Source organism: Astatotilapia calliptera, chromosome 1 (genome assembly GCF_964374335.1).
Source record: "Astatotilapia calliptera chromosome 1, fAstCal68.1, whole genome shotgun sequence".
Classification (NCBI taxonomy): Eukaryota; Metazoa; Chordata; class Actinopteri; order Cichliformes; family Cichlidae; genus Astatotilapia; species Astatotilapia calliptera.
The window spans coordinates 19,619,719-19,637,655 of record NC_137422.1 but is presented as its reverse complement, the minus strand read 5'-3'; the positions used below and the strand labels follow the sequence as shown (position 1 = coordinate 19,637,655).

General features: G+C 42.3%; 2 protein-coding genes across 5 annotated transcripts in view; one reads left to right on the top strand and one right to left on the bottom strand.

Annotated features, from left to right (window-relative positions):
* Positions 1–7,700, bottom strand: part of igdcc3 (immunoglobulin superfamily, DCC subclass, member 3) — a 59,680-nt gene extending 51,980 nt beyond the window's left edge. The window contains exons 1-2 of the mRNA XM_026166634.2: positions 7,136–7,700; positions 1,403–1,708 (exon numbers count right to left, since the gene is read on the bottom strand). Of these exons, the coding sequence (XP_026022419.2) occupies positions 1,403–1,708; positions 7,136–7,199 (370 nt within the window). The 5' untranslated portion in view covers positions 7,200–7,700. The remainder of the gene's footprint in view (positions 1–1,402; positions 1,709–7,135) is intronic.
* A 4,458-nt stretch (positions 7,701–12,158) lies between these two features.
* The window catches only part of ano5b (anoctamin 5b), a 29,174-nt gene continuing 23,395 nt past the window's right edge, over positions 12,159–17,937 (top strand). For 2 of the 4 annotated variants that reach the window (XM_080295617.1, XM_026166614.2), the window contains exons 1-2: positions 12,163–12,471; positions 17,096–17,140. In XM_080295617.1, the coding sequence (XP_080151743.1) occupies positions 12,405–12,471; positions 17,096–17,140 (112 nt within the window). In that variant the 5' untranslated portion in view covers positions 12,163–12,404. Of the gene's footprint in view, positions 12,472–17,095; positions 17,141–17,937 lie in introns of all 4 variants that reach the window. The other 2 variants (XM_080295648.1, XM_026166622.2) reach the window with 1 other exon arrangement.

Sequence of the window (17,937 nt, the reverse complement as noted above, 5' to 3'; positions counted from 1 at the left end):
ATTGGGCACAACAGCACAGCAGTACCCTGTCTACATATAACCACAGGAATCAACAGGCTTCTGTGAGCCTTTGTCCATCTCTGTGTTTGAGAATATACATAACAGAGCCTTCGAAAAAGACTTAACTCGGCACAATGTGGAGCAGTACAGTATCACTAAAACTGCAGGAGGAGTGTGGATCCTGGATGCCTTTGACTTAAAGTAAGTGGAGACATGCGAAACGGTGACAAGATTAAAAATGCAGTAACAATTAACCATGGCAACAACGCAGGGAAAACGGGGTTGAACTAGAGGGACTTCAAACAAAGGGTCTGGTCGTCATGCTTGAGAAAATGCACCTTGATGCCTCTACCACTGAGTGGGTTGCTGGGTTTCTTCGAGCTTATTGCACTCTTACAAAGCAGCTTGGAGACTCTCAGTATGAGCGCTTGTTAATGCTAAATTCAAAAGGCTTCTATTTCTAAGCAGCACTGCAGATGAGCATCAGAAAGTTCATTACACTCAAAGGCGTAGATTAAATTATTCAAGCAGCTGGGGATATATTAAGAGCATTTACTTGAGCATGCACAGCAGCAATACAGAGACTAAACCAAAATACCTGAGGTAAGCTTCCATTACAATGTTTACATTTTATTTATAGAAAAATGATCATAACTCAAAATCACAAGTAAGTGCTTGTGATTCTGCTTGTGTTGTAACTGCATTGACTTCCATTCAGTTAAAACAATCAGTTCGAGACAAACTGATATATTGGTATCCTGATATAGGATAATGTAGGATGATGAAGCCAGTATCTCATAATGACAACAAAAGAGCAATAAAATCAACAGAGACGTCAATCATAATCATGGTCAGCTAATTCCAGAGTGAAGGAGACTTCCTCTACACGACCATCAGCTGGACTCTTTTTTTTTTTAAGTCCAAAAAAAAAAATTCTTAGTGTAATTCATATATGTCGTCAACTTTTGCTGTTTATTTCACCGTGCACTTTAATATACTGCAAGGGAGCACCGGTGTATTCAAATAAGTGCGACGCATTTAAACCAACCCATATGGAAAAGAAATAGTAAAAACTTATATATGATTTACTCATGAAAGTGGCCACTTTCTCATTACTTTCATATATTGTTTTAGTAAGTATCCAAAACATACAAGTTTCATTATATAATTTTTCAAGGGGTCTTATATCTGTTTTCACTCTTATATGCTTTTCATACAAGTTTCACACAAGACAGATACAAACTTTATAAGATTTATATATATCTTTTCCTTATGGGAAGAAAAATCCTCCCTGGCTGAAAAATTTCACTTCCAGAAACTACCCCCCAAAATTCAGTAGTTACTGGGGACTGCTCGCTGCTACTACCATTTATTTATGCTGATGACCAAAAGAAAGACTTACTGGCTGCCTGAATGCGTGCCTTACGGCTCACCACCAACCCAAAGGAATTCTGGGCGATGCACTCGTAGTCGCCCTCATCAGAGGAGCCGTCAGATTTGGTCTTCTGGAAGTGTGCAATCAGCAGCGAGCCATTGATGAAGGTGGTATGATGCTGGTCCTGAGTTAAAAGTAGGCCATTACGCCTCCACTGTGTCGTAATCGGGGGGATGCCATCCACCTGGCAGTGGAGCATGAGAGGCTGCTCCTGCACAGCAATAATGTCACTGGGCTCCAAGGTGAAGGACAGCTCTGCCTCGCACATCACACCTGAGGAAACACAAACACATACATTTTAACACAAAAATAAATGGTAAAATGGACTAATGTTTATATATTTATATAGCGCTTTTCTACTGTAACTCAGGACTCAAAAGGCTTTTTACAACAAATTTCCTTCAACCAATCACAAACCGTTTGTTTCTATACCTATTCACCTGGTCACACAGATGCACCGGGCCAACTCAGGGTTCATCTTGCCCAAGCCAGGGACTGAACCACAGACCTTGCAATCAAGTTCCATTACAGCTCCAGATTGAGCTATTGAGTGTGCGTGCAAAATGTGGTGGCGTTGGCTGTGTATGATTACTGGAAACCACACGACCTCGAGTTGAGTAACTTGCGTTACCCATGTTATGCTCTCACTTCCTTTAAGTCTATTTCATTCACACATTTTTACTGTTTCTGCTTTACTAAACTACAATCTCATTTTCATTTTTATCACCAATTCAGTGCTCTCCATTTAAATGTTAGCAGGAAGAGCGCTGCAGAGTTTGGAGTAACTGTCAGTTTAAAGATTCTTCACAGCTTTGCTTTGACCTAACATTAAACACAGGTGCATATAAAGCTCAGAGGAGTCAGCTTTAATAGTAATGAGTAAAAGCTGAATTCCTAACATTAAAAAAAAATCTACACAGTGAGTGTAATAGTTGTAAAATATGTGTTATGTGACCTCCGCGATAGTCCTTCGGGGCCTTACTGCAGCATTCTATGTAAGGTGGAGAGATGAATGGACCCAATACCTATAATACATAATCCTTATGAAAACTCCTTGTGAAATCATACATTTATTATCTTATGTGCGTCACAAAATATCTTCCTTTTAATTTACATTTATTTTTCTCTGTCAAGTTAGTGAAGCTTTTTTAGCCTTTTTCAATGCCATCCATCCTTTTCAACAACCCTTACTATCCGGGGTCACAATGGATGCCAACCACTGCATCAAAGCTGATAATTTCCACATTAACCTCTGAAGCAAACAGTAACCATGTTCCTAATGTCCTTATAGCTGCTCACCAGGCCTCACACCTGATGAATACCCCTATGGAAAAGAAATATTAAAAACTTATATGATTTACTCATGAAAGTGGCCACTTTCTCATTACTTTCATATATTGTTTTAGTAAGTGTCCAAAACATACAAGTTTCATTTATATAATTTTTCAAGGGATCTTGAAACAGGGGATATCTGTTTTCACTCTTGTATGCTTTTCATACAAGTTTCACACAAGACAGATACAAACTTTTATTTATATATATCTTTTCCATATGGGTAAAACGCCTTGGCTGAGCCACCTCCGGGCTACAGTCCCAAGAGGATTCACCGTCTGTGGAGTGAACGCACCCCAAGCGAGTGTATTCTTGTACTAAAGAAAAGCACTTGTAGTCTTCTAGTGACTGTACCGTTTAACCTGTGGCTGTAACACTGTCACAGCTCATTCGCACTTTCATTTTCATCCGTCAGCACAAAATTATGCAGTTTTTCTTAACCGCGCTCACAAATCTAATGTGGTTAGTGCAGATCAGATTTTCAGTGTCTGCAGTCTCTGAGGGTAAAAGAGGTTGCCGGGAGAATAATAAATAAAGGATGTAAACAGCCTGACTTGGCTTGGTACTATAAAAGAGGAGCTTAGCGAGCTCTCTTGGTATCACGTTTCAGCTGCTGATGGACTGAGCATTACCAGTTTCTGCCCCAGGCCTTGGAATCTGGTGGGACGGGCTAGGGGAGGGCAGCAGAGGGGGGCAAAGCACAGGGGTCAAAACACAGAACCTCTGGCTTCATCATTTCAAATTCCAGAAGAGAACCACTTCCCCTGAGGAAAAGGCAGGGAATTCACTGACACACTCCACGAAGATCACATATGGAGCATAATGTAAAGAAGCAGCTCTCCCTATGTTCTGTGTCCCTTCCTTACTCCCCCCCCCCCCCCCCCCTCCCCCTTACACTCAACAAGCACGGTAAGTGAAATGACCATGAGACCAGAAGAGACATCAGTGGTACCACTTGTGAAAAACAAGGGGGTGGTATTGGAGGAATAATTAACCCTTAGCTGTCAGATCCTGCTGCCTGAGCTGCTGCTCTTTAAAATGATGCCGGCCACAGAGCTCCATCTCGTTTGATCCAAATAATATCCCGCTTTCAAACAGAATCAGTCGGCAGATTTAAAAGAAAAAGAAAAAGGCAGCAGCCACACACCCAGGATGTTTTCCACTCAGCTCTACATTATTTGTGTAAACTGAAAGTATATTGGAGGCTTTTTATTCTCCTCTTTCAAAGCTGGCAAAAAAGACATTAATCAATGTTATCAAGCCTCGGAGCAGACAGGATAATAACATTTTAGTGTTCAGTGTGTATACGGGCTCATTGATCTGGAGTGGATTAAACAACTTTAATGATTTTGTGTTCAAGCAATCAGAGTTTCTTCCATTAGCTAAAACAATCTGAGGTTGCTGGGCTCTGGCTTTCCCTATAAATATAGTGTGCTGCTAGAGTGATTGTTTAATGCCATTCTGAGCACTGGCTCGGTAGAAGGTTACAAACAACAGTATGAGAAAGGTCAGGGAAAATAATTTTCACCACAGCAGCAGATTATAAGACAGATAGATCCAATAATGCACAGGCAGAAGGAGGACAACAGAAGGAGGGGAGAGCCGGATTTTGCGCTCTGTGTGCTTTAGGTTAAGGTCATCTGTGAATGCCGAGCATCCAGGGGTGTGCAGAGGGAGAGGAAATCACAGCTGTACAAATTAGTGGCAAAACCAGTGGCCTAGCCACAGAAACACGTTTGCGGGCATCAGGGTCTTCAGGCTTGGCTCTTCGTGCCTTGACGAGGAGACAGACACACATTCACACAATTTTATGCTCTTTTCATGCCCAGAAAACAGGCACTAGCGCAGGGGATTAGCGGGTAAGACTAGAGACGACCGTCAGCTAAGTGCAACTCATGCTTTGGCTTGCTTACTATTGACAGATAAGTGTGGCGGGCTGGCACTAAGATTTATTGCTGCAATAGTAGAGTGAAGATGACACCCAGTGACTCACAGACAGATCAGAGCTAGCAGACACAAGCGCCACTGACAGAGCTAAGTAAGCTCAGGACACACCACAAGCAAAGTGAGGATACAAAGTTACTGATATCATATCACATGATAGCACAATAATAATGGGTGTAGTCCAAGTCCAGACATTATACTTAACTAAACTTAATCAACTAGATTAGAATTACTTACAAAAGGCCTTGTTGAAAAACTACGATCTGTGATATAGTCTTAGAGATTCAAGTTAAATATGACATTAAAGGAAAAGTAAGGTTGACTAAAGCAGTTTTATCAGTAGTTACCTGCGTTCTCTTCTCACTCTGTCATTATGTGCGTGTTAAGTGTGACTCTAAATACTGCATTAACTCAAAGATGGGGTTTATTTTCAATGCATGGCTTGATTGAAATGCTTCCTACACTTCACAAGTACACACACACACACACACACACATATATATATATATATATGAACTGTAGATGGAAAAACTGCGGCGGCACTATCTTGTGAGTGTCAAGAATTAAATAAAAATAGACTTTTAAAAAAACACCAAAAACTTGAAACTTTAAGTATGATTGAGTGCGTAAGTGCAGATGAAACAAACGAGAGTTGTGAGCATGAATAAAACCATTAAAATGAACAACTTCAATTCCTTTGCTGGTTATAAAGCCTCTAATGTCTGGCTAAAAACAAACAAACAAACAAACAAACCAATATTTATTTCTTTTCCTGGGGGAAGACTATATGTGCAGGACTGATGCTAAATTTCCCTCCTATAGGCTTCAGCTTGATATATTATTAATCAATACTCTGGTTTTCTAGCTACCTTTATGCTCCATCGCATTAAAGAGCGTGCTGCTTCAACTGATATTTACCCATTATAATAGAAGCTTGGAGCTGTTTAGTTATGGTAATAATGCTAAGAAGTAGCCCATGAGGTGAAAAGAAAGTAGTTGCACAGTTCAGCTCTCTCCATTACTCATCTGTTGCCGGTGAACTGCGCAATCTTCCCTCAGATTAACCAAATCATTTTGAATTAAAATGCAAATCAGTTTGGATTTTTGATGCTCTCGTTTTTCTCTGAAGCTCGAAACTCACAAGCCACCTCAGAGCCGTCCATTCAAAGCAAATAATTAACCCTCTGATAAACTGAACTTTTTTTTAATCGTGAGATCTTCAGAGTGATGCTCTGAACTCTTCCTGGCTCTCTGACTTCTTCAGTCCCCATGAGATCTAAGGCCAGCTTTGGTCTGAATTCTTTTCTCTGTGTTATCAAAACTGCCTAAAATATCATAAAAAGTGCCTTTATCTAAACTGAATCTAATCTCTGCGGCGGCCAGGCACTTGAAAGCGCTTCATTTCCTTAATGTGATGGGAAGATTGGAGCTTCATCCATCACAGAGCTCTGTTTCTGACGTTTTTGTTCCCAGCCCTCTCGCTGAACATGTTATGAACCACTGTGTACAGGCCTTTATGATTCCAGTGGGGCCTTTGTGGGTCCCTGTGTGGTATGCTTTGCAAATACTCAATACTCTCTCTTGCCTTTGAATTAAGGGGGCCCCACATAGAGCGAGAGAGAAACTGTCTGTCATATTGAACAAAGGGATGTGAAAGAAAATTTGAAAAGAAAGAGAGAGACAGTCTTGACATTTAATCTGTACAAATATTCTCCCCAGCAGGCAATAACTACAGTCGTTTAATCTATTCTGAGAGCAATAACCACTGTCACCTCACCCAGTCGCAGGGTGGTGTGCTCTGAGGACTGGACAGTCAAGACCTCCATCTGCTTTGAAAAAGTCCCCTGATATTAAATGAAACTATTTATGAGAGGCGCATAGTCACTTTTTACAAGTTAGCTGTGAGTTAAGCCCTTCTAACCTGCACACTGTTGGCTCCTGTTGGCAAGACTTTCTCTGTGTAGGCAATCATAGTTCACCCTTAACTTTAATCTAATGTGGATCAAAATACTTGCAAATGAGATATCGACCCTCATTATTGGGGGACTACAGCAAACTTGGGTGGGATGCCTCGTATCGTGGAGCTACCTGGACATCTGAGTGCTCCGAAGCATCTGTGCGTAAAAACACTTACAGTACAAGCGCTGCAGAAAGCACAGAGTACAACTTTAAGCACACTCCAGGTGTTGGTGCACATGTCGGCAAAGTGCACACAGGCATTCCGCGGTGCACGAGACACAAGGGCGCTCACTCCGGCTCTTACTGCCCAGAATACAAACAGACACCGGAGAGGGGCCAAGTTCAGGGTTACTGGTCACTAACAGGCTCGCTGCTTGCTGTAAGCACCGAGCTGAGAGAGGCTGTCCTCCTCTGTCACGCTGTTACACTCTGCTGCATACTACGCTATAAGATAATGCCACTTACCGATTAAAGCGTTCAGGAGTATTCCCAAAAAGCACAGAAGGCGGCGGCGCCTTGTGGGTGCCATTTAAACACGGAAGATATTCCAGCACTCGCAGAGAACAACGTGAGATGAACAAACACGGGTCAAAGAAAAAAAAAGAGCGAAAGGAGCGCAGACGTCCAGCTTCAGATACTACATGTTCCGACCTACAGTGCTACATTGAGGTGGTGGGTCGCAGGGGTCGAACGAGATTTCGCCATTTTTAACCATCTATCAGCAGTCTGTCAGCATCCCGCTCTCTCTCTCTAGCCTCCTCACTCACTCTGCTGTATCCTAAAAACTGCCTCAACCCCCCCTCCCTCTCTCTCTCTCTCTCTCTCTCACACACACACACACACACACACACACACACACACTGAATCTGGTCTCAAACAAAAGAGCCGACTGCAGACTGTTTTGCTCTCAGTGCACGAGAAACCTGCACAAGCGGCATGATTTCTGCATGTCAGGAAAACAAAGCCAACCTTGTATCAGTACAGATGACTGCTCCTAATTACAGCAATCAGTCATTATCCCAATAATAAAAAAGAATAATTAATTGAGATTATATCGATTTTCATACGGGAAATATGACGTAACAAGCCTCAGATATCAGTAAATTAATAAATAAATTAACAGACTGTGACAATGAATGATTTTTATTGTATGAAATAAAAAATAGCAACCATCTGGTTCCAAACTGAACACATGACATCTGTGTCTTTAATTGTTCGTTAGTTTGCGCTGGTTTGGGTTTGTTTTCAGCTTCAGTTCTACGAGGACAATGAAACCAAAATGGTGTAACTGTGTCAGGTTGGCTGTATGTGTTTTATTTAAAGCTGATGGTTCAGCACAAGTAAACCTGATATGATAAATAAGGAAGGAGGGCTTCCGAGCACAAGGTTACGACAAAGCTCAGCTGTTTAGCTGTAGACGAGCTCCTCCTAGTGGCGGTATTTATGAATCTGTGTACACCTTATCTGTGTCAGCCATGCGCTCCGTTATTTACTGGACTAACACGTGTCACATGTTTAAAAAACCACACTCAGTGATGACTTCATTAGGTGCAGCCTGCTAGTACCGGGATGGTCTTCAGATCGATTCTGCAAGTTGCAGGAAATTCTGGTCCATGTTGACATGACAGCATCACACAGTTGCTGCACATTTGTTGGGCTGTACATCCATGATGTGAATCCTACCACATCCCAAAGGTGCTGTACTGGACTGAGATATTTCAAGCCTTTATTTGTTATAATTTTGTTGGCCATGGCTTACAACTTGTGAAAACCCCCAATTCAAAAGCTCAGAAAATCAGAATATTACACGAAAACAATAAAACAAAGATTTTAAATAGAGAAATGTCGGACCTCTGAAAAGTAATCATGCATATGTACTCGGTACTTGGTTTGGGTCACATGAATTACTGCCTCAGTGCGGCATAGTATATATGCCCTATGCCACTGAGGTGTTATGTAAGCCAGGATGCTTCAATAGTGGCCTTCAGCTCTTCTCCATTGTTCAGTCTCATGTCTCTCATCTTTCTCTTGGCAATGCCCCATAGATTCTCTTTGGAGTTCAGGTCAGGTGAGTTTTCTGACCAATGAAGCACAACAATCCCATGATCATTGAGCCAGGTTTTGGTACTTTTGGCAGCGTGGGCAGGTGCCAAGTCCTGCTGGAAACTGATGTCAGCATCTCCATAAAGCTCGTCTGCAGAAGGAAGCTGGTAGACGGCTGCGTTGCCACAGGATGTCCAGAACTCAAAGGACAAATATCAGCCAGAGAAAATTCATTGAATTTATTTAAAATAGCTGTTTTAGGTCCTCCTCCTTTAACCCTTTCATGCATGGATTATGACAACTTCAATCAGGATTTTTCTCTTAAGTACTTTAATTCATCTTTTCATGCCTAAAGATGAAATCCCTATTGAGGTTGGCATACTTCATGCATGACAGGGTTAAATAGCAATAATTACAATGAAACACGACATACATCTCTAGTAACATTAAACGACCAGTGGGTGGCAGGGTATGGCGTGACACATCAGTGTCCGGTGTAGTGGTTTATGTGCAAGTATACCATCAACACTGACACAAATACAAGAAAACAGCCTTTGAATAGCTGTCCACTGTAGTGACCACTATGCGTGAAAGGGTTAAGGAGCAAAGTTAGCTTTAAGCCAACCCTGCTGTTATTGGCTGCCCCTCGCAAACAGAAGGTTTGAACACTAGGTATCTGTGTGTCTAAAACTATGTATGGCTGTGGTTCATTGGGCAGAGCTAGTTCAGTCCCCAGTTCTTACAGTCTGCATGTAGAAAGTATCCTTGGGTAAGATGCTGCTTCCCAAGTAATATCTCTGTCTAAATAAATAAATAAATCTGGGTAAATTCCCAGATGATTAAACATGGAACTATTTTCCTGGTAATACCTGAAATGAGTAAAGAAAATCAACTTATTTATACCTATTTATGCAAGATAATTCATAACTTTATTGAGGGGGTTATATTGGTTGGGTCTGATTATTGGGGGGGGTCATAACCTCCCTAACCACCCTGGAAATTACGCCCCTGCTCCCAAGTGTCCTCAGATGCTTCTATCAGTGTGTGTGTGTGTGTGTGTGTGTGTGTGTGTGTGTGTGTGTGTGTGTGTGTGTGTGTGTGTGTGTGTGTGTGTGTGTGTGTGTTTTACCCAGAGTTTGGTGGCTATAGCATTGGCTTGTGGAGGGAGGAGGAGGCCTTTTCTGTCAAGCAGACAGAGACCTTGTGTGTGCTGCGAAATAGCAACAAGGGTTGAGAGCAGTTTATCAGATGTAAGCATCAGCAAGGTCTCAGCAAAAAAAAACAATTAGGCAAAGCAAAAAGCTTGTACTAATGTGTGTGAATGAGTGAAAGATGTGTAGAGTAGAAAGTGCTTGAGTGCTCAGTTAATGTAAAGAAGTGGTCTACGAGTACTAAAACATCCTCGTCAGCTACTGAAAATCATCTTTAGCATCTTTAGTTTTTGCATTTGTTGTGGTCAGGAACTGGCGGGAGAAAATGAATGAGAATATTCCTCTGGTCTTTAAGATAGAGTCATTTTTTTCTGCTCATTTCCAGTTAAATATTTTATTTGTGGATTCCACTAAATCGCTTCGCATAACTCACAGTTTTCTCTCTCTCTCTCCACATATATAGATATAGATATAAAATATCCCCCGCTCACCCCTGCAGGCAGTCTATCCTTCAAGCTCAGGTCTTCTACCAGAGGCCTGGGAGCTTGAGGGTCCTGCGCAGTATCTTAGCTGTTCCCAGGACTGCGCTCTTCTGGACAGAGATCTCCGATGTTGTTCCCGGGATCTGCTGGAGCCACTCGCCTAGCTTGGGAGTCACCGCACCTAGTGCTCCGATTACCACGGGGACCACCGTTACCTTCACCCTCCACATCCTCTCGAGCTCTTCTCTGAGCCCTTGGTATTTCTCCAGCTTCTCGTGTTCCTTCTTCCTGATATTGCTGTCATTCGGAACCGCTACATCGATCACTACGGCCGTCTTCTTCTGTTTGTCTACCACCACTATGTCCGGTTGGTTAGCCACCACCATTTTGTCCGTCTGTATCTGGAAGTCCCACAGGATCTTAGCTCGGTCATTCTCCACCACCCTTGGGGGCATCTCCCATTTTGACCTCGGGACTTCCAGGTTATACTCGGCACAGATGTTCCTGTACACTATGCCGGCCACTTGGTTATGGCGTTCCATGTATGCCCTGCCTGCTAGCATCTTGCACCCTGCTGTTATGTGCTGGATTGTCTCTGGGGCATCTTTACACAGCCTGCACCTGGGGTCTTGCCTGGTGTGATAGACCCCAGCCTCTATGGATCTTGTGCTCAGAGCTTGTTCTTGTGCTGCCATGATTAGTGCCTCTGTGCTGTCTTTCAGTCCAGCTTTGTCCAGCCACTGGTAGGATTTCTGGATATCAGCCACCTCCTCTATCTGCCGGTGGTACATACCGTGCAGGGGCCTGTCCTTCCATGATGGTTCCTCGTCTCCCTCCTCTTTTTTGGGTTTCTGCTGCCTGAGGTATTCACTGAGCACTCGGTCAGTTGGGGCCATCTTCCCAATGTATTCTTGGATGTTCGTTGTCTCATCCTGGACCATGGTGCTGACACTCACCAGTCCCCGGCCCTCTTCCTTCCGCTTAGCGTACAGCCTCAGGGTGCTGGACTTGGGGTGAAACCCTCCATGCATGGTAAGGAGCTTTCTTGTCTTTATGTCAGTGGCTTCTATCTCCTCCTTTGGCCAGCCTATTACCCCAGCAGGGTACCTGATCACGGACAGGGCATACGTGTTGATGGCCTGGATCAACACCTATACATACATACATATATATATATATATATATATATATATATATATATATATATATATATATATATATATATATATATATCTCGATCGATCGATCGATAGATAGTGATATTAAAACTTAAAAAAGTAAAGTTTCACAGCTCCTTGGTGCAGCCCCTCAGCTCATCCACTGTTTTAGCTCCCAACCCTTTAAGCCAACTTTCTTCTGATTTGCTGCCCCTTGCAAACAGAAGGTTTGAACAAAAGATGGGATTCTGTGCTCATATCAAGAACTGCACGCCCATAGAGATCACTTGCACATATACTGAACTCAGTTATTTGAACCTCTAGCTGTGTTGAATCCATTGTAACACTATATGTATATATATGAGAGAAAATAAGTCCTTTTAACATGAGCCTGAATCGAACAAAGTAGGATTTTTAACTCTTTATTTTCAAACTCTTCATATGAAATATTGGCTTGTCTCACTACAATAGGAGGCCATAAAAATAAAGGAAGTTAAGCTTCAGTACTACAAAATGACCACAAGATGGTGCTATTTCTCAAAAACAGCCTCGCCACATGACAAATGTTTCCTACACGATCTCTCTCTCTCTTTTGCACACACACATACACCCAGTTTTGCCGACGTAAAAAAACAGAAAAAAAAAAATCAGAGCCACTCCCCTTTATGCCTGGTCTCCTCGGTTAGCACTCAGGAGCCGTGTTGGGACCGTTTCAGTGAAAATCGATTATAGTGTAAATATGATCCATCTACCCTCCCTTGACCTGGATCTCTTCGCTGATTTCAGTGTGTGATCACCCAGTGCTGGTCTTCACAGACACCGAGAGGAGACAGCGGCATCCTCACCGCCTTACCCACTTTCCCGAGAAGGTGAAGCCGTTATAATAACAGCGCTAGCCGCTATGAGACGAATAAGTGGTAAGGCGAAGGATGAGACTCTGATCGAGCTGCAGAGCGCCAGGGCTGCAGGTAACCGCATAAATGCACGGTTTTATTTCTAAATGTGGCAGCTGCTGTGGCAGAGCGACGCTCTACAAGTTACAGTAATCCGAGGTTCATTGTAAACTCGCAATTCAGCAGTGAAGGGTGAATATTTATATGTCCTCTAGTTGTTTAGTCTTACGTGGCAAAACCATTTCTACATGTGGCTGTAATTTGGTTACTCGGCTTGTGCTTGTATACAGCCCAGTTAGTGATGCTGGGTTGCACCAGAGATCCCATGACCAAAACACACATGCTGTTTGTTCTTCTTGTCTACTGCTTTGATACAGCCAAGTCCCTTACAACTGCAGGGTGACACTGAGGTCACACACATAGTCTGTTTCCCAAACTGAGCCAGACTGCATATTTATTTTTAGCGCACAATATCTCAGTGTACACTGTAGTAAACTATCCTAGAAGCATCTCAGGCATTTTTTAACGAATTAAATTAGAGAAGAAGACAAATTGATCCATGCTGTAAAGCATGTGAGTAAACATACTTTTTGCTATCTGTCAAGCCTAACATGTGTCACCTTATCTAATGGGACTAGCCCCCTGTGAGATAGTCAGGCTTTACTGACTCTTCGCCTATAGTCACATGAAGTCACCTCTCTGGAGGTTCACAGTCTGAACAATGTGCCACCACAGGAATGCTTTCAGACGTGAATTTGGTTGAATTATGTCGGCTTACCGTGATTTGTTGCTTCTACGTGGACATTAGAAAGTCAGTTAAGTTGATGGAGCACTGTGAAACCTAATGGTTTGGTTCTGCGGTCGTTTTAGTCCTGAGAGGATTGTATGACATTGCTGCACAGGACTTGTGTCCTGAATGAATCTTACTAATGAATGAATGAATGAATTAAATGACTTGCTTTCACTCCAGTATCTAAAGTAGCAGATCTATGAGTTAATGACACTTTTAATGTTTTGAGCACTATGTGTCAGTCCATCCCAGTCTGAATAACCCATGTCTTTGCCTCACAAACACTAAATCTTCATTTTTATGCTGTCCTCTCGCTGACATTTGAAACTCTGCACGTGTGCAGTGGGAAACTTTTAAGCATTTCTAAAACTGAGCCACAGACGTCTGGAGGCATCCAGCAAGATTTTGCATAAGTCAGGAGACGCTCTGGTTTCCAAAAGAAACACAAATCCATAACAGGAAAAATACAAGTATACTCAAGTTGCAGTAAGAGCATGGCATGTGCTGATATCTGCTGACCTGCTGGAGGACAAGATGAATTAGGTTCACTGGAAACCTCTGTTGCTTTTGTGACAAGAGCAGCCGGGCCTTTTAATTTGTGAGCCTGCTTACCTCTGCCTAACAGACCACTGCATCACAACAAGACCATTATGAGAAGAGAAAAACAAAACGTTTATAGAACACATTTTCCAGCATTTTCATTCAATCAAACCATGTCTGAGTTAAGATTACGATGCCTCAATTACACCTTTCCCTGTTTGTATTTGCATATCCTCCGCTGTGTGTATTAGAGGGTTGTTTATAAGGACACGTGGCTGTTTATTTAGAGTGAGCAGTAGATTAAAAGACTGCTGTTCTACAGAGGCTTTGTTCGGGCTCTTATCAGGCCAGACTTTCAGCCACAAGTGAAAGGGGAAACAAAGGAGAGGAAGGATTCAGTCCTCACTTCAGTGTGTGTGTCTGTATGTGTTACCTTGTTCACAGCTGCCCAAACACTGATTTATAATCGTACATGACATTCTGCTGCTGGATAAACACCAGATGTCCATGGACAGCGTATACCGTTTGGTGGATGGTTTTCTAAAATCAACCTGCTGCTTGTTGTCACCCTCTGTCAGTAAATCTTTTTCTTGGCCAGTTCACAGTCAGGGAAAAAATCTTAATGACTCCACTTTTAAGTGCCCTCAATAGTTATTAATTACTCATTTATATCGGGATTTGCCTCCTTTTAAGGTGATCTCAATCCGCAGTCCAGCTGATGAAGTCATCTGCCAGTCAGAGGTGAAGCAGAGCCAAAGAGTTGCTATGGAAACAGGCCTTGTAATTAAATTACTCCCTTTGAGGAGGCAAACAGAACAGAATAACACATGGCAGGCAAGCAAGACGTCCTCTCACCACAACCACAGTAAGACTAGATGAGGTCTTATTGTGCTGCCAGAACTATTTTCAAACCTTTTGTTTTGGGCATGAAATACATTTTTTGCTCTATAAATTTTTAATCATAGGTGGCATATGCCTCTTTTTTTCCTCTGGGCTTTCACCTTTTGGTACGTTTTTGTAGAGACAAGTGACAAATAAAAAACCCATCATGTGTCTTAGTAAGGTGTCGGGCCATCGCACGATGCCAGAATAGTTTTAGCGGATTTTCAAAAGTTGTTTTCACACTTTCAGACTTCCCTGAACGTCTCTAGCCACTGCCTGACAGAGGTGCACGTGAGAAGGCTGATATCAGCTGGATCAGGCATTAGACACTCTTTAAATGTCAGTTCCCAAGTGCAAAGGATGCTTGATGTTACGCTGTGCTGATGTGTGAACAGCGCTGTTTAGAATTCGTTGCATTTACAGCTAGTGAATGGGCGTCGTCTGTGCCGCCTCCGGCATGCAGGGAGCTCCCTCGCCTAAACCACACAGAGCATGTGCAGTAGCGCGAAAACAGCTGAAGGGAAGTGTTTCCTGTTGTGTTTTGTTTGAGAAAGAACAACAACATCTATCCTGACTCAATTTTTGCAAAATATGCCCAAAGCTCACATGTGAAAACACCTCTGAAAAGTCGCTGGGACTCTGATGAAAACTTGGAATATCGTTTTTCCAGAAGATACGCCCCTGATTTGGTGCTTTGATGACTGTAGAGGAACGCACTATCTGTCACCACCATCACCGACTGGGTGGAGATCTTGTGAGGGAAAGTTCAGTAGCAAATGATTCGTGTCATTTTCATACTGATCAAAAGATTCAGTGACCCATTGTGCCAGTCCCACCAGGATAGACGTGTTTTATCAGGGCAAAAGGTAACACCTCCATATTGATTCTTTTCTTAGGTGATAAGGGCACTCAAAGCAGCAAACCATTCCCCCTCACCAACATCCTTACTGTAGGAGTGTAGGAGTTTTTCCTTTAATATGTCACCAGTCTATATGGGTGCTCTTTACAGGGCAGCTTTGGATGCAGGAACCTGACTCACTGTTGTGCCGTCTCTCATTGGTTAATGTTGTTAATCTACTTATTGGGCAAACAAAACGCCCAAGGCCTTCATATCATAGACGCAAGGAAGCTACTTTTGTGCCCTAATCTGTCTCGTCCAGTCATCCTTTCAAAAAATTTCGTCAAACATCTCTTCCTTAAAAGCCCGTCAGACACGTCAAGTGTTGAAGTCCAGGCGTGTTATGTTGTGTCTGTTTAACGCGATGAATTATGACTTCTGCTCTGCATATGACCTCTTCAGCTGGCACTGTTCAAGCTTTCCGGTAATTGTCAGGAAAGTATCAACAATTTCCTGATGATAAGAAAGGAAACTTGTGTTCTTGGCAACAACATGAGCATGATACAAATGTGAAAACACAACTGTCAACATTTCAAACAATGCTTTCTAAAAATAAGACACCATTAAAAAACAACCCACTTTATCAGTAGTGTTCCCTTGTATATGTTTAAAGCCTCACGTATTCAATGTTTTCAAACAACATTTATATTAATCTGGATGCATTTTGAATATAGTCAGCTGTATTGACAGGAAATGTTGAGTGGCAGACTTTGAGGATGCCTCGTCCTAGAAGACAGAGGCCCTGGGTTTGAGCTCAGGATGTTGTGGTTTGACTGAAACAGGGTGTGCACCGTGCTTGCAAGATTAAAAGTTCTTATTTGCGTTTTTGCATCAAATTTTAAAATTTAATTCAGTTCTTTTTGTAAAAACCTGACATACTTGCCTGATGCTCTCATCAAGACTCACTTGTGGTTCGCGTGATCCTGCATATTGGATGACTTTGAGTGGGAACCCCTATTTAGACTACAGTATTGTTCATCGCATTAATATTTCATATACATCGATTTGCAATTGAGCCCTCATGCCCCATCTGGTATTATTAAACTCATGAATAGAGAGAAGTTGTAGAGCAGTCTGTGATATGTTTGTATTACTTCTCTTGAGAAAGGATTATGCTGTCATAATAAACCAGTGCTGTGTTTTCCATTTGTCAAAGTGGAAGGTCGAACGACACTCTGAAGAGCTCTTAATCGAGTAAAATATAGAACGCCTGTTTCAGTACAGCAAGCAGGACATTCTAGCTCTGTGCCAGGCACACTGAAGAGCTACACGAGAGTTGTTAGCGGGGCCTCTTCTGAACCATAGGCGCCCACGCATGTTGCTTGAGTCATAGTAAAAACGATTTGCTTGATACTGAATCAAAGGTACAAAAACACAGCGAGTGCTTTTCATCAGTGGTCTCGATGATCTGCAACATATAAAAGCTGTGGTCTGATTTCCAGCAGTGATAGGACTCTCTGTTGTACTTTTATGCTGTTCTTTTAATGCTTGTGTAAGTGAAAGTCTGATGGCTCAATATTTAACCTTTGTGTTGTCCTGATCTACAGTTTAATTCCACCTCCTAACCACTGTCTGTCTGTCCCTTAAAGATGTTCCTGCTGTGTTGACTGCATTCAGGATTAATCTCCACCCAGGTATGGGCAGATCAGAGGCTTTATGTGACGCCTGTCTGTCCGTCCTCGCGTCATTGTAATCTCTGCTATTTCTCTTCGCACCCTCCATCGCGTGCCGTCATCATGTTTAATGTCACTGCGTATGCTCCATTTATGTAAATTTGTTACGGCTTTCCTGTTTGTTTGCTGATCAGAATCAAATGCCTCTCTGTCTGCTATCTCAGCTTTCATATTGTAGCCATTTGCTTAAGTGTCTGCCGTCTGGTAGCTTAATGTGCTGTGTACTGTGTCAAATTTGTACTATTTGTACTGGTGCATGCACCCAGACGCTGAATTAAGATATGTGCCCATGGTATTTCAACTTGTGGCTAGGCTATTTGATGATTTATATCATAAGCAACATGTATAACTTTTTATAGCAAAGTTTTGCTAGTACTATAAAAGCAGAAAAACTCCTGCATGTATAATTTTACTCACAAATGCGGTATGTAGCACAGCCTGTGGACTCTGTGGGCCCAGGAGAGATATGTTGAAGCTCTAACAAGCTTCTGCCTGAATACTTTGCCTCAGTGCTTCCACTACAGCATCAAGAATGAGCAACCTTTGATAACATTACCCAAAAAGGTCCACTAATCACCGAGAAATTAGGGACTACCATATTCAAACATAAGTCTGACATAAGAAGAAGAAAAACAAACTCATTTGGCTTCAGATAGTCTTTTGCTGAGTAAAGAAGGATAGCTACTACAGCTAGCTTTTTCTTTAGGCAGCCATCAGTCCTTCTGCAGTAGCTTATTCTTAGCCTGTGGTATGTTAGC